The sequence below is a fragment of the Pelophylax lessonae genome (genome assembly GCF_965119305.1).
Source record: "Pelophylax lessonae genome assembly, chromosome: 1".
NCBI lineage: Eukaryota > Metazoa > Chordata > Amphibia > Anura > Ranidae > Pelophylax > Pelophylax lessonae.
The window spans coordinates 597,468,221-597,490,258 of record NC_138768.1 but is presented as its reverse complement, the minus strand read 5'-3'; the positions used below and the strand labels follow the sequence as shown (position 1 = coordinate 597,490,258).

Here is a 22,038-nt window from a genome sequence, read left to right as displayed (position 1 = left end):
TGCACCTCAGGAAATTCCTTGGGGTGTCTACTTTCCAAAAAGGGGAAATTTGAGGGGGGGGGGGGGGTGTTGTACTGCCCTGTTATTTTAGCACTTCAATAAATGAGATCGGTAGTCAGAAGGTAAAAGCTGCGTAAGTAAATTCCAGTATATAGACCATAGTTTGTAGACGCTAACTTTTGCGCAAACCAATAAATGTACGCTTATTGAGATTTTTTTTTTTTTTTTTTTTTTTTTTATCAAAGACATGTAGCTAAATACATTTTAGCATAAATGTATAACAAAAATTTTGTTTACTAGATATTTTTTTATAAGAAAAATTAGAAAATGTAATTTTTTCTCAAAATTTGTTTAGATTGCAAAAAATAAAAATTGCAGTGTTGATCAAATACCGCCAAAAGAAAGCTCTATTTGTGGGGAAAAAAAGGACACACGTTTTGTTTGGGTACAACATTGCATGACTGTGCAACTACCAGTTAAAGTCACGCAGTGCCAAAATGGCCTGGTCATCAAGGAGGTAAAACATTTTGGTCCAGAAGTGGTTAAGCTAAGAAAAAGCATGTGAATATAATTTTCAGAGTTTGGTTTCACTTTAAATTTTATTGATAATGATGAAATCTCCTTCCCCTATAAATTGGATTATTTTCTTTGATACATTTTACAGCTGCAAATCAGGCAATAACATTCACGTTTTCCTCTTTGTATGTACAAAATGAGAGCTTTAGTGAGGTCACAGATTCCTGCTCTGTTCACATATGATGTCACTATATCATAACAACGTTGGGGTCTGCCATTCCAAGTATAAAAATACAGTTTTGTTACATGATAGAAATTAGAGACGCTATTAGTGAAATATCTGCACTTGAGTTCTTAGGCCTGTTTATGTGTTGTGGCCATGAGAGTTTCCACTTTGTCTCTCGTTTTTTTTTTTTTTTAAAGCATTTTATACTTTGGAGGATACATCAAAAGCTGAAACATGTAAATGCTGTTGGGAACACCCAAAAGGTGTAAAGTAATTATGTCAGGGCTATCTCACGGTATGCAAGACATAAAAGTCGTCAGGTGTTGACTTAACCCACCAGGCTCTACCAATATCTAAAATAACACTATAGGTCTGAATGACCCTTTGACAAATTAGAGTTAGTCAGAAATCAGGCAAAGACTGCATTTAGTTGTATTATTTTAGTGATATAACGGCAGGGAAAAAATACTGAATTGGCAGCCAGCATACTCTGAAATGTGCTATCCCCAAGTATGGTGAGGCAAAGAAATACACATACAAATTAGAAACAAATCCAACTGGGCACCGGTGCTGCAAAGATGAGATGCCAACTTCTGTGTCACCGGGCAAAAATGGAACAGGCGATATGGAATAGGGACTAAAGCAGAGACTGAAGCCAAGGTTAAATGAGGGAACCGTCTCCTGCTCCAGACCAGAAGCTGCAGTCCAGCAGTGGGAAGCTGGTACCATGCTAGGATCTCAGCCCACTAAGTACCAGAAGAAAAACCATTAAGCTGCATAGTTTACTTGTTTGACTTCTACAATTTCCAGAGCACTACGTATATAATAAAATTATTAATGTGGTTGTACACAGGGCTGGATCTAGTGTGTCCGATGTGGGGGTGAAACTGAAATCTGGGGGTCCAGTACCCCCCTAGATCCGGCCATGATTGTACATAGGCATTGCCCCATGGTAGTAATCAGGTGACCTTCAAATAAATTCATCTATACATTCTATACACATTAATATAAGTAGCATAAAAACCATACTTATATCCTTCATGTGAAATTTATTGATCTTATGTGACACATATACAGTATGTATAAAGTAAGGCACATAGCACCATCCAGTAAATCATTGTGATTCATCGATATAAAATCCACACATGAAGAAATAGCAACAACATAGAAATAGTGCCACTTATTCCCCCAGAAGTCATGACATCATCCTGCTAAGCTCCATCCGATGCATTTCATTATAAGGGAATGTCATCAGAGGCTTTAGGCAGGGCTTAGCAGGTTGGCGTCATCACACCCATTTGACTGGGCAGTGCTGCCTTTTCATGCTCTTGATATTGTTTCACTTGTGAGTACATATTGGATTCTATATCAATAAATCTCAATTTTGTACAGAACTATGTACCCAGTTTTCTTCCTTCTTATGGTCCACAATTGAAATTCTTGCGTAGGTGACCACTGTTTTCAGTGTGGTCATTTTCTAGTTGTATTTTTAGTGGTGATGCATATGTACTCATGATCTCATTATATGGAAGTCCTGTGGAGGCCTGAATTTTTATTGGTGGTGGATCAATGAAGTTGGCACGTGTGATATTCTTTACACAGGACACTTTTTGGAGATGGACTTTTTGCTTTGTAATTTATATTATATATCTTTAAAGCGGTTGTAAACCCTATGAAAAAAAAAAATAAAAAAAAAAAACCTGCAAGACAAAGGCATAATGAGCTAGTATGCATCGCATACTAGCCCATTATGTTTAACTTACCTTAAAACGAAGCCCCGACACGGACCCCCGGACATCGATGCGGGCGCTGCCATGATCCCTCGTCGTCTCTTCCGGGTTCGGCGGCTCCGGCGCGCTGATTGGCCGGAAGAGACGGCTCCAGCGCGCTGATTGGCCGGAGCCGCGATGACGTCACTCCCGCGCATGCGCGCGGGAGTGATTTTTCCGGCAAGCTCCCGGCAAGTTAATTGAAGGTCCCCCCGGACCTTCAGAGCGCATGCGCCGCTCGCGCGAGCGGCTGCATGCACTGTAAATATCTCCTAAACCGTGCCGGTTTAGGAGATATTATTTGTACCTACAGGTAAGCCTTATTATAGGCTTACCTGTAGGTAAAAGTGTCAAAAAGCGGGATACAACCGCTTTAAGAAAGTGAATTATATTAGATTGTCACTATGTTTTTTTTTTAACCAAAGCTGGGGGGGGGGGGGGGGGGGCGCTCACTTCTGCATTGAATCCAATCAACTTCTAATCTCAGCTTGTTCAGATAGGCTTTGGCAAAAAAATCTGGAAGCTTATTCGTTTCTATGCAGAAGTGAGACTGATTTTGAACTCTCCAGCTTTAGTAAATAAACCCCAATATTACACAGTTTAGTGGTTTGATTGTTTGCAGTGATGTGTTTGTCACTGCACATTTAAAGGGGTAGTGCAACATACCGGCTACTTTATTAGGTACACCTGTTCAATTGCTTGGTAACATAAATTGCTACTCAGCCAATCACATTGCACAACTCAATGCATTCAGCCATCTAGTTGTGGTGAAGGAGACTTGCTGAAGTTCTAAACAAGCATCAGAATTGGGAAGAAAGGAGATTTAGGTGACTTTGAACGTGGCATAGTTGTTAGTGCCAGACAGGCTGGTCTGAGTATTTTAAAAACTGCTGATCTACTGGGATTTTCACGCACAACCATCTCTAGGGTTTACAGAGAATGGTCCGAAAAAGAGAAAATATCCAGTGATTGGCAATTATGTGGAGGAAAATTCCTTGTGCATGTCAGAGGTCAGAAGAGAATGAGCATTTCAAGATGATAGAAAGGTATCAGTAACTCAAAAAAACACTAGTTACAACCAGGGTATGCAGAATACCATCTCTGAATGCACAACCCATTGAATCTTGAAGCAGATGGGCTACAGCAGAAAACGACCACACCGGGTGCCACTCCTGTCAAGAACAGGAAACCGAGGCTACAATTTGCACAGGCTCACAGAAGATTAGAAAAATGTTGCCTGGTCTGATGAATCTTGATTTCAACTGTGACATTCAGATGGTAGGGTCAGAATTTGGCATAAAACATTAAAGCATGGATCCATTCTGCCTTGTATTAACAGTTCAGGCTGGTGGTGGTGTTGTAATGGTTTGGGGGATATCTTCTTGGCACACTTTGGGCCCCTTAGTAAAAATTGAGCATTGTTTAAACACCACGACCTACCTGAGTATTGTTGCTGACCATGTCCATCCCTTTATGACTACAGTGTACCCATCTTCTGATGACTTCTTCCAGCAAGATAATCCACCATGTCACAAAGCTCAAATCATCTCACCACTGGTTTCTTGAACATGACAAGGAGTTCACTATACTCCAATGTCCTCCACAGTCACCAGATCTTAATCCAATAGATAACCTTTGGGATGATTTGCAGCCGACATATCTGCGGCAATTGCGTAATGCGATCATGTCAATATGGACCAAAATCTCTGAGGTATATTTCCAACACCTTGTTGAATCAATGCCACGAAGAAGTAAGACAGTTCTGAAGGCATAAGGGAGTCCAACCAGGTACTGGCAAGGTGTACCCAATAAAGTGAGTGCATGTTAAACAATATTGCATGGTTTATATCTATAGCAGAGTTTCACTTCCTGTAAAGATATATACGTAGAAGTCGGTCCAAAAAAAAAAAAAAAAGCATGTCTTTTCTGTGTTTTCAGAGTTAAAAGATAAAATGCTGAAATAAAGCTTTGTTCTGGAAATAAGAAGCTGACATCGATGCAGTTACTGTTAATTTTACACAGACTATTAGTTGGTGCTTTACAGTTTTTAAATTTAAAACCTTCAAAATAAATCAAAAACGCTTGAAATAAAATCATTCTATTCTTTGAGAGACATTTACAGTAGATAGCCATCATGCAAATGTAAATTAGTCATGTATTTCTCCAGATTACTGAGGCTTTTTGCAACACCAATGACATCTCTGACAGGAAGTAAGTTGTGGCTAGATAAGACGGTCACTTCCTCTGATCTATGACAAGGCTGGAGAGAGAGAAGTACTACTATAAGAAAGTTGAAAGCATATAGGAACAGACATCTGGGACAATTGATAGGAAAGGAACAGAGAGTGAGTTCTGGAGCAGCACGTCACAGTGCAGATGCTGGTAGTAGGAAGAGATACTAGGCCCTGAAGCAACATTTTCCATGTACATCATGACAGCAATGACATATAAACATACAGTACGTTTAAAGCTGTAGTGAACCCAAAGATTAATATTTTAGGTAAGCAATCTGCTGGGGTATTGAACCATTTACTTCCTATACCTGTCAGAAATGGAAGTACTTAGACCTTAACCCCCTCTTTCTTAGAATGGCCCTCCTGTCAAAGACTTCAGAAGAGGGATCTTCCCTACCCCATTTATTATATTTTTAAAGCGGAATTTCACCCTAAAAGGGGAAACTCCACTTTATGTCCTCTACCACATTTGACACTTTACATTTTTTTGCAGGGTGAGTGGGTACCTAGTTTCGATAGGTACTCACTCTTCTGTTCAGGTTGCCTCGGAATTTCAGCCCTGTTCTTTGTCCACAGCCTTCTGCGATAGGTCACAGGTCTCACAAGGCTGCGGGACCATTCACAGGATGCAGAGCAGATCGTGCATGTGCAGTGTAAAGCTGTAAAGAGTCACAGCCGGTGTAACGTTAAAAAACCCTACCCCAATAAAAATTCCCTACCCTCGTCACTTCCTGTGCACATACGTCATTGAACAGCTGAGCAGCTTCCCACTGCGCATGCTTACAGCTGCGGAGGGTAGGGAATTTTCCCGGGGTAGTGTTTTTTAACGTTACACCACATCAGCTGTTGCCACCCATACATTACATCATCTCCGCTCCAACATGAAATCATCTCCACTCCAACCCTAAGATTTCCCTGCGGGCGCCGTCATTAATCAGCAGGTGCGGCGTCCCACAGGATCTCGGCTCCGTGATTTATATTTTCATACACCCGCCGCCGCTTTTACATTTTGGAGCCAAGATCAGGGAATTCAGAGGGGTTGGAGCGGAGATGATTTAATGTATGCGCGGCAACAGCTGATGCGGTGTAACGTTAAAAACGCTACCCCGTGAAAATGTCCTACCCTCCGCAGCTGTGAGCATGCGCAGTGGGAAGCTGCTCAGCTGTTGAATGACGTATGTGCACAGGAAGTGACGAGGGTAGGGAATTTTCACGGGTAGGGTTTTTTCACGGAACACCAGCTTCCCACAGTAAACATACTGGCACCATGAACTGAAGACCAGCAAAGAACCATCCTGGGTAAGGACAGAGCTAGATCCCTGGACAGGTAAGCATCCTTTTTAAAAAAGCCAGCAACTACAGTATTTGTAGCTGCTGACTTTTAGTTTTTTTTTTCTGTAGGGTGAAAAATCTTTTAACTACAGAAAATGCAGTTGTGAGATATCAAGAGGCAATAAACTGGACTAGAAGAGTGCAGAACTGCGGGATGCATAAGGACAATGAAGTTTCATGTTGTAAAACTCAAGCATCAAACCAGTAATTGGTGTGTATGGGGAGAATACACGACTGTATCAAGTAACTACAATACAGATAATCAGAATTCAGGGCATAGATCATTTTTTTTCCTGGAATGAAGAGGGGGGTGTTCAGCCATAGGCGCCTAAAGGAAAATAACCAAGCGACTTGAACCAGTGGCGAATTGTCATTGTGGCAAAATTGGGCTTACATTGGAGTAGGCTGAAGACTTGAGCTTACGCATTGTGTACAAAAAACAGAAGGCAAAGTTCCCTGTACCCATAAAATATGCTTTAGTTACTGTGCCACAAGCAAGAGTCTAATATATACAGTGTCATGTTACAGACAAAACATAAATGTATTTTATTGGGATTTTATGTGATAGACCAACGCAAAGTGGTACCCTGTCCCTGCTGAGGAAAAGCATCCCCACAACATGATGCCACCACCCCCATGTTTCACAGAGAGGGGGATGGTGTGTTCAGGGTGATGTGCAGTGTTAGTTTTCTGCTACACATAGCATTTTTCTTTTAGGACAAAAAGGTACATTTTGGTCTTATCTGACCAGAGCACCTTCTTCCACATTTGCTGTGTCCCCCACATGGCTTCTCGCAAACTGCAAATGGGACTTCTTATGGCTTTCTTTCAACAATGGCTTTCTTCTTGCTACTCTTCCATAAGCCAACATTCACATTGGTCCGATTTGACGTGAAATCGCATGTCAAATTGGAGCCAACTGACGTCAATTGCACCGTCCAAATCGTTGCGACGCCGCACCGATTCCCAAAACTAGTTTCTGTACTACTTTTGGCGACTATGGGGGGCGATTTCAATGGACATCTGTGCAGGAACCCTATTAATGCTCTCCTTGCCCAGCCTGTCAGTTTAGGTGGACGGCCATGTCTTGGTAGATTTGCAGTTGTGCCGCGATTTTTCCATTTGAACAGTGCTCCGTGAGATGTTCTAAGCTTGGGATATTTTTTAACCTAACTCCGCTTGAAACTTCTCCACAACTTTATCCCTGACCTGTGGTGTGTTCCTTGGCCTTCGTGATGCGGTTTGTTCACTAAGGTTCTCAAACAAACCTCTAAGGGCTTCACAGAACAGCTGTTTTATACTTTATCACAGGTGGACTCCATTTACTAATTAGGTGACTTCTAATGGCGATTTGTTCCACTAGATTTTAGTTAGGGTCCTTTCACACGAATGATCCGATCAGATCCGCCTGTCAGTTTTTCAGGCAGACCTGATCGGATGCTCCATGCTGACACCCGCTGCTATCCGCTTCCGATCCTATCCGTGAAATCCGGACGGATGGAAACCCTATTTTCCATCCGTCCAGCGGATCGGATCAGATGGGATTGGATGAGAACGGACAGGCGTTCCGTTCTCAACCGATTCCCCCATAGAGGACAGCGGGGATCTGGCAGCTCCGTCTCCGCACACAGAGCAGAGACGGAGCTGTCATCCACCTGCTCAGCGGGGATAGGCGGCTCGATCCCCCGCTGAGAAGAGAACGGACCTCGTCGGACGGCGCATCATGTGAAAGGACCCTTAGAGGTATTAGAGTAAAGGGGGCTGAATACAAATGCACGCCACACTTTTCAGATATTTGTAAAAAATGTTGGAAACCATTTATCATTTTCCTTCAGCTTCTCAATTATGTGCCACTTTGTGTTGGTCTATCACTTACCATCCCAATAAAATACATTTACATTTTTGGTCATAACATGACAAAATGTGGAAAACTTCAACGGCTATGAATATATTTCAAGGCACTGTACAGTATTTACAAACCTTAGCACAATTATTCTTAAAAAAAGAAACTCTTCCCTTAAATATGCTTTTCTGCACATAGCCTATATTGCGGAAGAACTAAAATTAACATAATCAGTGAAGTACTTATCCAGTTGTGGGATTCAGCCGGTTCGCACCGGTTCCATAGAACCGGTTACTAATTTTCTGCAAGTTCACAGAACCGGCTGAATCCCTCTGCGCGTCCGAGCGCAGTACAATTGAATGTCCCGCGCTCGGACCGCGCAGCCCCAGACGTGACGGCCAGGGAGCGGAGCAGTGCGCCCCGACCCGCCCATTCTGTGACAATAGCGAATGAGAATTCGCTATTGTCACACGGATCCTCCTCCTGGCCAATCAGGGAGCGGGTCCTCCCGCTTCCTGATTGGCCGAAAGGCAAACACCGTGCCATTGGACGAGGAGGAGGCGCCGCGGGAGGACTAAAGCGGGGAGCCGGGGACTGAAGTGAAGCTGCGAGACCGTCCATGAGGTAAGTGCGGGGGGGGGGATCGCTGGCACTCTGCAATCATTGGGGGGCAATGCTGTGGCTGGCACTCTGCAATCATTGGGGGGCAATGCTGTGGCTGGCACTCTGCAATCATTGGGGGGCAATGCTGTGGCTGGCACTCTGCAATCATTGGGGGGCAATGCTGTGGAACTCTGCAATGATTGGGGGCAATGCTGCGGAACTCTGCAATGATTGGGGGCAATGCTGTGGTCACTGTGCATTGAAAGGGGGCACGCTGGTCTCTCTGCATTGAAAGGGGGGCACGCTGGTCACTGTGCTTTGAAAGGGGGCACGCTGGTCACTGTGCTTTGAAAGGGGGCACGCTGGTCATTCTGCTGGGAAAGTCGGAACTGGTTACTAAAATTTTTGAATCCCACCACTGTATAAGGCCTCATGCACACTGGACATTATAAAACCGCTAGTAGAAAGCTGTAGCTGTAGAATGAGTTTTACAGCTTTTTGAAGTAGCATTATTTAGCTGTAGTTTTTTTTTTTAGCAAAACTATACTCCCACAAAAGTTTATCACTCAAAAATGCTGATAAACGCCAGCATAGGTTTTAAAATCCACTAGTTCTTGGCTTTTTTTCCAGCCAGAAAACGCCCCTCCAAAAAACTGCTGATATGCATGGACACATGGGATAACATGCTGGGGAGTGTACTGGCTGCAGAAAAAAACGGCTAAATCAAAAAACAGCAGCTGTAAAAACATCCAGTGTGCATGAGGCCTAAGGAACTCCAGGTTCCTTCAGAAAAAAAGTCAGCAGCTCCAAATACTGTAGCTGGTGTCACCATCTCCACTAAGGGGAAGCAGCAGTGAAGCCTTGCAGCTTCACAGCTGGTTCCCCACTGCACATGCATGAAGCACGCTGCTCTCTGTGAATGGGGAGGGGGATGGGGGGGGGCAAAAGATAGGTCTTCCTTTCCTTATGGAGCCTCAGAGTCACATCTCCCCCACTGACCCCCTCATGGAGGTGGCAGGTCCCTCGGAACCCCAGCTTCCCATGGTTGCACTGACAGTGGTCCTGCAGTCCTTTGTGTCCCGGGTGGAAGTGGCGTGAGGGCAAAGGCCCAGGAGGAAGCATCCCCCACCTTTCCCTGATCAGTCTGTCTCATCTGATTCAGAGCCTGATGCCGCTGTGGACGCAGCCTGTTCAGGGGGGCTTAATATCACACCCCCAGATCCATCCGATAGTGAGGTAGTAGCTGGTAGTCGCTCTTATCACTGCAGTGCATAAGACTTTAAAAATGGAGCATGTGGCTGATGTAGCCACGGACGTGGCTGTGTCGTTTGGTATGCATAAATCACCTCGCACTCCAAAGGTGTTTCCTTATGTGCCTAATTTTGACAGGTTTTTCTGTAAGGAATGGGAACAACCAAAATTATCCTTTGTGGTTCCCAAACGTTTTCCTGTATGTTACCCTTTTGAGGAATCCCTTTTTAAAAAGTGGACTGGGCTACCAGTGGTGTTTCTAGGTTAAACAAAGCTACCATGATCCCAGTAGAGGAATCCCTGTCCTTTAAGGACCTGGCTGTAACTTCCTACCATAGTCTAGGAAAGGGAAGGAGCCTTGTCGCAGACGGGAGCCCTCCTTCTCAGCCCATAGAAAATGATTTTGTGCTTCTGGGACAGAGGATAAGGGAAATAGATTTTTCAAATCTTCCCCGGGAGGTTCCAAGCATCCTTGGTCTGGTAAGCCTAGAGCTAGCTTCTCTTGATCTGCAGACAAGACCCCTTCAGCATGAAGGTCTGCTCTCACCCATTATTGGAGTGGGGAGACATCTTCACTGGTTTCCGAGCCTCATGGACCTCCTTCATGAGCGTAAAGGAGATCCACAAAATTATTATTTTGGGGGTACACAGAAAGGGTGACCAAGCTTGTCCTTTTCAGGTTTTTTTTAGGTCCCGAGTCTCCTTGTGCGGATTTAACCTTAATTAAAGGTTCAAATGATGTCCGAACTACTTAAAAGTCCCTCCTATCCCCCTCCAGGGAATTGATTTACCTAGGTCTGATTCTAATTCCGACCAGGGTGGTCCTTCCTCTGGACAAACTTTGGGAACCACAGGCCGTAATTCACCGGCTGCTGTCACACAGATAGTTCTCTCTCCTATTTTGCATACAGGTTCCGAGTCTGGTGGTATCCACCTTCAAGACAGTTCTGTTTGCACAGTAATACAGGCAGCTCCTTGAGCAGGTTCGGCTCCGCAGGAGGACACCAAGGTTTGTGGCGAGATCACGGGTTCCTCTAGCAGGCGCAAAAGTCACAGTAAAGGCCAGTATCATCCTTGGCTCAGGCTTCTACCACAATTCCTGCGAGGAATTAAGGGCAAGGATCTTCCAATCAGTCTGGTGGCCATAAACGTCCCTTGGGGGCTTCCTCTCAGAGAAGACTAGTTGTCCCAAGGGCTTTACATTGTCCCAACCTGCTTTACAGTCACTGGTTTTAATGGCTTAGCTATTAAAAGCCAGGTACTGAGGGATAGAGGTTTGTCTGGATCAGTGATCCCTACTGTGGTGAAGGTGAGGAAGTCGTCTTCCAGCAAGATATACCATTTTCCATGGAAAGTGTACATTTCTTGGTGTGAGTCGATTGGCGCTCATCCCCAATTCTTTTCTGTGGCTCGGATCTTAACCTTTCTTCAACAGGGCGTTGATCAGAAGTTGGCCATGAGTACCATCAAAGGGCCAGGTGTCTGCCCTGGCAATCTTCTTTCAGCGACCCCTAGCCACGCACTTTTCTTTTCATACCTTCATTCAGTTCGACATGTGGCTCCACCTGTACGGTCTCTTTTGCTGCCATGGGATTTAAATTTAGTACTCTCTGTTCTTCAGAAACCTCCATTTGAGAATATTCAGGAGATTCCATTGCCTATGTTATCCAAGAAGGTGCAATTCCTGGAGGCTATTACCTTGGCCAGCAGGGTACTCAAATTGGCGGCATTATCCTGTCACAGTCCCTATTTAGTGTCCATATGGATAAAGTGGTTCTTCGTCCCTGTCCATCATTTCTGCCCAAAGTTGTTTCTGACTTCCATTTGAATGAGGACATTGTGTTGCCTTCCTTGTGTCCCAAAACAGCTCATCCCAAGGAATTTGCTTTGCATACCTTGGATGTGGTTCGTGCTATTCGGGTGTATCTGGCAGCTACTGAGTCCTTTCAGAGGTCAGACTCGCTTTTTGTGGTTACGGACAAACCAAGAAAAGGGCTGGCCGCTTTTTCGGCTACCATCTCTAGATGGATCAGACAGGCAGTGACTCAGGCCTGTTCCATTAACCACTTAAGCCCCGGAGGATTTGGCTGCTCAAAGACCAGGGCCTATTTTGCGATTCGGCACTGCGTGACTTTAACCACTTGCCGACCGCCGCACGACTATCTACGTCGGCGGTCAGCCCCTCACAGGCAAACTAACGTAGGGCTACGTTGCTTGCTTGTGAGGGTCTAGGGAGCGAGCGCGCGCCCCCCGGGGCGCGCTCCCGCTCCCGCGTGGTCACGGACCCCCCCGCGCGTGTGACCAGCGGACCCGATGTCCGCCGGTCACTCGGCGATCGGCGGGGGAGAGGGAGAATGTCAGGCAGCTTGTGTAAACAAACTGCCTGTCATTCTCCTCGCTGCAAAGACACTGATAAAACGGATCTGGTATGTAGATCCCTTGATCAGTGTCCTTACAGCTAGAGCCACAGCCAATCACAGTAGAAACCACGCCCCTAGGGACACACACAGCCCCTCCCTTCCAAATAAAGTTAACCCCTTCACTACCAGTGTATTTTTACAGTAACAGTGCATATGTATAGCACTGATTACTGTAGAAATGTCACTGGTAACCCCAAAAGTGTCAAAAATGTCAGTCAAGGGTCCGATCTGTCCGCCGCAATGTCGCAGTACCGCAAAAAAAATCGCAGATCGCCGCCATTACGCGTTAAAAAAAAAACAACAAAAATGACAAAAATCTTTCCCTTTGTTAGTAAACGCGATAACTTTTGCGCAAACCAATCAAAATACGCTTTTTGCGATTTTTTTTACCAAACATAGGTAGCATAAAATAAATTGGCCGAAAATTTTTAAAAATTTTGATTTTTACATTTTTTTTGGGGGGAATTTCATATAAAAAAATGTGAAAAATATTGCTATTTTTGCAAAATTGACGCTCTTTTTTTGTTTATAGCGCGTGATCAAAAAATCGCACAGGTGATCAAATACCACCAAAAGAAAGCTCTGTTTGTGGGAAAAAAAGGACGTCAAATTCGTTTAGGTACAGCGTCGCACGACCGCGCAATTGTGCGTTAAATTCACGCAGTGCCGAATCGCAAAATACCCCCTGGTCGGAATGGGGGTAAAATCTTCCGGGGCTTAAGTGGTTAACGGACAATTGCGCGGTCGTGCGACGCTGTACCCAAATGAAATTGATGTCCTTTTTTTCCCCCCACAAACAGAGCTTTCTTTTGGTGGTATTTGATCACCTGTGCGATTTTTCCTTTTTTCGCTATAAACAAAAAAAAAGCGACAATTTTGAAAAAATAACAATATTTTTCACATTTTTTTATATGAAATTCTCAAAAAAAAAAAAATGTAAAGATCAAAATTTTTTAACATTTTAAGCCAATTTGTTTTCTGCTACATATTTTTGGTAAAAAAAAAAAAAAAATCGCAATAAGCGTATTTTGATTGGTTTGCGCAAAAGTTATTGCGTTTACTAACTATGGGAAAGATTTATGTCATTTTTATTGTTTTTTTTTTAACTAGTAATGGCGGAGATCTGCAATTTTTTTTGTGGGACTGCAACATTGCGGCGGACAGATCGGACCCCTGACTGACATTTTTGACACTTTTGGGAGTACCAGTGACATTACTACAGTAATCAGTGCTATAAATATGCACTGTTACTGTAAAAATTACACTGGCAGGGAAGGGGTTAACTTTATTGGTGATCAGTGCGTTAAATGTATCCCTAGGGGCGTGATTCTAACTGTGGGGGGCATGGCTTGTGATATAACCACAGAGACATACTATCCTACATATCAGGATCGTATAGTCTCTGCACTTACATCAGGGAGAATGACAGACGGCTGTGTTTACATCAGGTCTGCCTTTCTCCCTCTCCTGCAGGAGATCGCGAGTGGCCGGCGGACATCAGAGCCGCCGGTCACACGCGCAGGGATCCCTGTGAACGAGCGGGGGTGGGAGCGCGCCTCCGGCGACACACGCTCGCCCCCTACAGGCTCCTGGGCAAGCAACGTAATACTACGTCACTTTGCCCAGTAGCTGCTAACTCCCGCAGTAAATGTACTTGCGGCGGTCGGCAAGTGGTTAAAGTGGTTCCACTGCACAGAGCAGGTAAGTATAACAGGTTTGTTATTAAAAAAAAAAAAAAAAAAACCCCGAGACTTTACAATCACAGGACAGGTTCCACTCAAAACAGGCCTCGCCATGGTCGACCAAAGAAGTTGAGTGCATGTGCTCAGCGTCCTATCCAGAGGTTTTCTTCGGGAAATAGATGTATGAGTGCTACCAGCATTGCTGCAGAGGTTAAAGGGGTAGGGGGTCAGCCTGTCAGCGCTCAGACCATATGCCGCACACTGCATTAAATTGGTCTGCATGGCTTTTATCCCAGAAGGAAGCCTCTTCTAAAGATGATCCACAAGAAAGCCCGCAAACAGTTTGCTGAAGACAAGCAGACTCAAGGCCCGTACACACGTACCGATCGTCGGCATACAAACGTCGGTGGACGAAGGATCTGCCGATTGTACGCGTGTTAGTATGGTGCCTCCGACAGATGTCTGCGCACAATCCGCGGACAAAAGTCTTTCTTGCAAACATGAAAATATTTGTATGCCGACACCAGAACGGACGATTGTTCGCCTGTCAGTACACAATTCGGCCGACAGACCGCAGATTTGCAAGACTGGGCATGCTCAGAAAATAGAAAACACAGGGAAAGTTAACCATTACATGACATCACTTCTGCAGTCGGCGGACAAAATTCTTGTGCTGTCCTTGTGCTGTCTTTGCACTTTTCAGCAGACACCGACATCCCGGGGAGAAAAGAGGAACATTTGTATGCCGACCATCGGTACGTGTGTACGGGGCTTAAGGTCATGGATTACTGGAACCATGTCTTGTGATCTGATGAGACCAACATAAACTTATTTGGTTCAGATGGTGTCAAAGGTGTGTGGCAGCAACCAGGTGAGGAGTACAAAAGACAAGTGTGTCTTGCCCACAGTCAAGCATGGTGGTGGGAGTGTCAAGGTCTGGGGCTGCATGAGTGCTGCCGGCACTGGGGAGCTACAGATCATTGAGGGAACCATGAATGCCAACATGTACTGTGACATACTGAAGTAGAGCATGGTCCCCTCCCTTCTGAGACTGGGCGGCAGGGCAGTATTCCAACATGATAATGACCCCAAACACACCTCCAAGACAACCACTGCCTTGCTAAAGAAGCTGAGGGTAAAGGTGATGGACTGGCTAAGCATGTCTCCAGACCTAAACCATATTGATCATCTGTGGTGCAGCCTTAAACAGAAGGTGGAGGAGCGCAAGGTCTCTAACATCCACCAGCTCTGTGATGTCGTCATGGAGGAGTAGAAGAGGACTCCAGGGGCAACCTGTGAAGCTCTGGTGAACTCCATGTTCAAGAGGGTTAAGGCAGTGCTGAAAAATAATGGTGGCCACAAAAATATTGACACTTTAGGCCCAATTTGGACATTTTAACTTAGGGGTGTACTCACTTTTGTTTCCAGTGGTTTAGACATTAACTACCTCAATACTGGGCACTTAAACCCCCTTCTTTCCCAGACCAATTTTCAGCTTTTAGCGTTGTTGCAATTTGAATGACAATTGCGCGGTCATGCAACTCTGTACCTAAACCAAATTTGTGTCATTTTTTCCCCACAAATAGAGCTTTCTTTTGGTGGTATTTGATCACCGCCAGGTTTTTTCTTTTTTGGTGCACAAATAAAAAAAGACCGAAAAGTTTGAAAAAAAAAAAAAAAGTTTTTTGTTTAGGTTATAAAATTTTGTAAATGGATATGTTTTTTCCTGCACTGATGAGCACTGATGATGCCGCACTGACAGGCACTGATGGGGTGGCACTGATGGGGTGGCACTGATATGCAGCCCTGATGGGCACTGATAGGTAGCACTGATATGCAGCACTGATGGGCACTGATATGTGGCACTGATAGATAGCACTGATATGCAGCATTGGTGAGCACTGATAGGCAGCGCTGATGGGCATTGATAGGCAGCACTGATGGGCACTGATAGGTGGCACTGATAGGTGGCACTGTTGGGCGGCAATGATCGGCACTGATCGGCACTGATGGGGGGCACTGATCGGCACTGATGGGGGGCACTGATGGGCACTGATAGGCGGCACTGGTGGGCAGTAATGGGCATTGGTGGGCGGCACTGATAGATGGCAATAACGGCACTGGTGGGCAGCACTGATAGATGGCATTGGTGGGCAACACTGATAGGGAGGGCACTGGGGGGGGGCTCTCTGAGCCCTGCTTGCCATCCCTGGTGGCCATGGTGGGAATCCCTGGTGGTCATGGGTGGGCATCCCTGGTGGCTTAGTGGCACCCCTCCCCCCCCAAGGCTGTACTGGTAATCAATCATCTGATTCCCAGCACACACCCCCCCTGTGATCAGTGAGTAATTAGAAATACTCACTGATCACCCCAGCAGCAGCACCGATCCTCTTCTCTTCTCCTCACTGACAGGATCTGTCAGGAGGAGAAGTGATCGAAGCCGTTACAACGGCTCTATTGACATTACATGACGGCTGTGATTGGACACAGCCGTCATGTGATCAGGAGGGCCAATCACAGGGCCCTCCTGCCGAATGATGTTGCTCTGTGTCCGAGGGACACAGGCACATCGCGATCTCTCTCCTTCTGAAGGACGTTCCGGAACGTCCATTCAGAAGGACGAGACTCCCACCCGGCCGTATATTTACAATGGCCCGGGTGGGAGGTGGTTAATGGCTGTGTGTTGAGTTATTTTGAGGGGACAACAAATTGACACTGTTATACAAGCTGTACACTCCCTACTTTACATTGTAGCAAAGTGTCATTTCTTCAGTGTTGTCACATGAAAAGATATACCGGTAATAAAATATTTACAAAAATGTGTGAGGGGTATACTCACTTTTGTGAGATACTGTACCAACAAGTATGTAGTGCATGAGCCTGCCTGATTGGATAGAAATGGATTGGATCATTTGGGTAGGTCCTCATATTGCATAGTTTTTGGAGATGTAAAGTTGATTCTACGGGCAGATTGTAATGTGTCTGGTGGGCCTTAGACTGTGGTCATCTTTGCTAGCTGAGAATAACCGTTTTTTGCCTTTTTCCTCTGTGAACCACAATAAGGGGAAATTCACGAAGGGGATTTTTGTTCTAACAGAGCCAATGCTTTCAAACCCTTTGTGTACTGTGGTCCACCCTTGAGACAGAAAGATCATGCTTGTGTCAGAAATCATATTCTAGGCATTACCTGCAATGCCATCTGCTGCCAAAATGTAGTATTTCTGATGCAAATCAAATATTACACTTCATGAATGTTTTACATATGACACGCTTTGGTCATAAAGTCAATGTAAAAACATTGAGAAGATGAAACCAATTGCTTAAAAAAGGGATAACATGTAGCGCCCATTCACACTGGCGCGACACGACTTGCTGGGGCGACCTGTGAAGTCACGGTGCACAGCGTTTACCGGGACCTCAGAGCGACATGCACGGACTTCATATCATTGAAGGCAATGCAAGTCGCCTCCAGGTCGCCCCAAAGTAGTACAGGGCCCCTTTTTCTAAGTCGGAGCGACTTGTGTTGCTCCTATTAGAACGGGTCCTGTACTATTCAATGGCGAGCGACCCACCGCGACTTGTCAGGCGACCAAGTCGCCTGACAAGTCGCGCTAGTGTGAATGGGGTCTTAAGGGCCTTGCATGATGTTATATAAAGAGGTTCAGGAAGATGGCTTAAAACCCAAGATAAGCCTTTAAAGCTAAATTTGTATTCTGTCTTGGTCAACTTTGTTTCATTTAATTTTTATGTTTTTTAGATTTTAAAGCGGACGTTTTTTTGTTTATATACAAATATGTTTGTAACTTATATTGGGCTTACAAATAAACATTTAATACATAACGAAAGAATCCCATTTAGGGCTAGTTCACACCACAAAAACGTCCTCCAAATGACGTTCTGCATGTGCGTTTTTGGTGCACTCTGGTGCGTTTTTGATGCACATCTGTATGCATGCCAGATGTTTTTTCTGTTTTTTTTTCCTCACTGTACCGGGATCGTGTGCATTTTTCATGCGCTTTTGATGCCTGTAGGTGCATTCCATTGCGTTTTTGATGCGTTTTACTGCATTTTAGTACAGTACAGTTCTGTGCAGAAAACATGCAGCATGTTCTACTTTTAGTTTTGGAACCGTAAGTGTGAACTATGGCATTAAAAAAACATGTAACCTACTTTCTATGCGTTTTTGGATGCAGAAAAAAAAAAAAAAAAAAAAAGCACTAAAATGCATTTGGTGTGAACTAACCTTTAGAGTTATGGAATAATGTCAAATGAAAAAAAGGAACAAATAAAATAAAAAAAAAAATAAAAAACCCAAGCCTACCTGCTGGCTCATAATTATAATGCAAAATATGAATATTTTAAATTTACTTAAATAAAAAAAAAAAAAAAAAAAAAATTCAACAAATCTTATTTTTTAGCACAGTCCAAAAAAAGAAAGAATTATATACAGAAAACAAGAATACAAAAAATGTTCACGCCTGGGGCCCTCATCTGTCCACAATACGCATGTAATGCGTGGTTTCAGGCATACAGCTACTCCATCTCAACAGTCGTTGATTTATTGAGGTTGCTGGCTATGACTCTTCCTCTCGCCATAAACCATAAAACAATAGGTTCAGTTTAGGAAACACACCAGGGTAACCAGGGTAGGGTTCCTTACTTTTAGTTTGGCTGTTATTTATAATGAGATTTGCAAATGAAAGTTACATGGCAGAAAGAAATCTATATCCTTATGTTAGGGCTTAAAGAACCAAGCCAGATATTTTTTTCAACTGCCACAAGTAAGCTAAAGGCGCACAAACATTTTTATAGCCATCAAACCATCAGATGCAGCTAAAGTGTATTTCATTTTAAAAAAAAAAAAACACCTTTTTAAAATTTTGCATAGAGTTCTTCGGGGTTATAAACCTCTGCTAGTAAGATTTAACCTCTCTATTTGTCCTGTGACCACGATCACCGGGGCTGAATATCAGGAAAGTCTAACATTTTGAGTTGTCACCAGAACAGGTAAATCCACCAATGTTACAAATGTTTTGGTGACAGCTATTCGGGCATTTCCCTCACTTAACAGTGATTTCTTTTTGCTTCCTGCTGCTGCGTCTACAGGAGAGTGAAGAAAAACTTCCCAATGTGACACAAGAGGCCAAAAGAAACTTTTCAGGCGCTTTACCTCTTTCCTACTCTATCCATGAGAACAATTTTGGTTTTAGCTATACTTTAAATATAAAAGCTGTTGCACATGTGCAATTGACATGTCTGTATACATATGGACATGCTGACTCTTTCCTTCCCACTGCTTGAGGCTCGGTTCACACTGCTGCAACAGCAAACTCGCACGACTTGGTTTGACTTGGATGCTATTTAGGAGCCTGTACAAGGGCTGAAATCGCACCTATGTCGAACCAATGTAGTGCAGGAACTTTTTCTAAGGTCAGAGCATCTCATAGGGAAACATTGAATTTGGCATGTCATGCGACTTGGGGTCTCACAAGTTGGATCCCATGTCGCAGCATATTCCATCTAGTTGCAACCGCTGGAATCCAGGATATGTGATACCGATTGGGTATGAATATACAAATCAATATTATGTATGTATTTTTATTAATTGTGTTTTTTCTGTTTAGTTATGTTGTTTGCACTTAAATAATTCCTGAAGAAGCCATTTTTGTCGAAACATGTAGAAGATATTTAAGAGCACCGAGGATCACCAACAACATAAACACATGTTCACAATTTGTACTGGCTTTTTCTATTACTGTGTTTTCAATATGCATATATGTACTCAGAACTTTTTAACTTTGTTAAAATAAAATAACGGTTTGTCAAAACTGTTCGTGTTTATGGACTCAAAAACGCACCCTAAAAATCCCATCCAACACTATTTGGCATGTCGCAGGAGTGTGCACGGAGCCTAAGAAGTTACATAGGACGCATCCTGTCCTGTTTAGCTTTTGCTGGATGTTTAAAGATAGTTTCATTAATCTTAGAAAACTGTATCCTCAATTAGAAATGTAAGGCTTAAGCAGCCCATAGATGACCCCTCACTACAGCATCGCTATTGTGTTCCCAGCCTTCCCAGCTAGCAGAACACAATGGTCACTGCTGGTGGTTATAGCCACTGGCAGTGATTGCATGAAAGAAGATCTAACAGTCTGTTGTAAGTATATCGATGGATCAATTTTGATACAACCAGCCTACCAATAGATGGATCGAATCTCAGCTGAACCGCCCTAGATTTGATCCATCTATGGCCGGCTTTATATTACACTTGTGAGTGGGGAGCAGTAAAAAAAAAAAAAAAAAAAGTGTCTGTGCCACCCTCCCTTATTCTAACACAATGACTGACATATCGTGGAAAAATAAATTGTACCCCAAATGTGTGGCGGTGACGGGGGCTGTTCCACAACCGCCCTGCAACCATGTACCCATGGGAAAGGTTAAAACAGGTGGAGAGCTGAACATGTAGCCTCCAGCTTCCTGTATAGCTCCCTCTGAAGAGCGACTCACTGTCGCTCCCTTTTCAGAGGGCGATGTTTGCGTAAATGAGCCCCGAAAGCGCGAAAGCAGAATGTAAATAACATCATGTGTTGACTATATCTGGCTTTTTGGCAGCTCTCATAACATGGCCTAGAGGTGTATTCGGCTACTTGTAGTGCCACAGTCTGTGGCTAAGATAATTTACATTTAATGTATATTTACATGTGTTTTATTTCAGGCTATCCTTGATGAAAATGCTGTGCTAATCAGAATGATCTGGGAAGGGAATGACATAGAACGTAATAAAAGGTGCTGTACATTACCCCAGTGACTCCAGGTCATTTCCATCTGGCTGGTCCTCATAGTCAATCCCAAACTCCTCAAACTCCTGTTCCTTCCAGCTCGCCCTGTGTGCCCGGTAGGTCATGTTTTCATATCTTCCATCAGACCCCTGTCATATATCCAAACGCTCATGCAGTGTGTTCTAGAGATTCCTGCTATTAGTCACAAACACCACCTGCAAATTAAGCAGGCACTGTGAAACTCAGACAGGCAGACCTACAACACAAACCAGGAAGTCACCCTGGCCCATCCCATTACTCACACATTGAGAACATTACATAATAACAAACACGTTCCCAAGTAATTATCAGGACGCTTTTACCAACAAAAGCATATTTATAGGCTGCCCTTGTTTCCGAGGCCAACCCCTATTTTGGATTAAAATAAAATGAGACTATAAAGCTGTACGTGTCAAGGTAAGGTCTCATTTACAGTGTCGCAGAGGGATGCACAGTGTAAAAAAGAAGAATTATTTCTGTGAGTTGCAAGTGTTTGTGTACAGCCCGTAAAAATCTATCAACCCTGAACCACAAATAGGTGCGCTATTCCTTTAAATTATAAAAAAATTGCTCAAAATGGAATTCTAAACAATAACAAGTAGTGAACTAAATTCATAAATAGTAAAGTCAAAACTACACTATATTACCGAAAGTATTGGAACGCCTGCCTTTACACCCACATGAACTTTAATGGCATCCCAGTCTTAGTTAAGGTTGCCACCTCATCCCTTTAAACCAGGAGACACATTAATTAAACTCACTTAGTGCATTATATTAGCCTCAGAACCTGTGTAAATAATATGCGTCCTGGTTTAAAGGGATGAGGTGGCAACCCTAGTCTTAGTCCGTAGGGTTCAATATTGAGGTGGCCCACCCTTTGCAGCCATAACAACTTCAACTCTTCTGGGAAGGCTGTCCACAAGGTTTAGGAGTGTGCCTATTGGATTGTTTGACTATTCTACCAGAAGGTCATTTGCAAAGTCAGGCACTGAGGTTGGACGAGAAGGCCTGGCTCGCAGTCTGCGCTCTAATTCATCCCAAAGGTGTTCTATTTTGTTGTGCAGGTCAATCAAGTTCCTCCACCCCAAACTCGCTCATCCATGTCTTTATGGACCTTGTTTTGTGCACTGGTCCAAATCATTTGGTGGAGGGGGAATTATGATGTGGGGTTTTTTTTCCAGGAGTTGGGCTTGGCCCCTTAGTTCCAGTGAAGGGAACTCTCCAGTGAAGGGCATCAGCATACCAAGACATTTTGGAAAATTTCATGCTTCCAACTTTGTGAGAACAGTTTGGGGATGGCCCCTTCCTGTTCCAACATGACTTCACACCAGTGTACAAAGCAAG

General features: G+C 44.0%; 1 protein-coding gene across 1 annotated transcript in view; it reads right to left on the bottom strand.

Annotated features, from left to right (window-relative positions):
• The window catches only part of DAPP1 (dual adaptor of phosphotyrosine and 3-phosphoinositides 1), a 168,664-nt gene extending 147,699 nt beyond the window's left edge, over nt 1-20,965 (bottom strand). Inside the window, exon 1 of the mRNA XM_082243612.1 lies at nt 20,677-20,965. Coding sequence (XP_082099738.1) covers nt 20,677-20,780 — 104 coding nt within the window. The 5' untranslated portion in view covers nt 20,781-20,965. The remainder of the gene's footprint in view (nt 1-20,676) is intronic.
• Between the last annotated feature and the right edge of the window lie 1,073 nt (nt 20,966-22,038).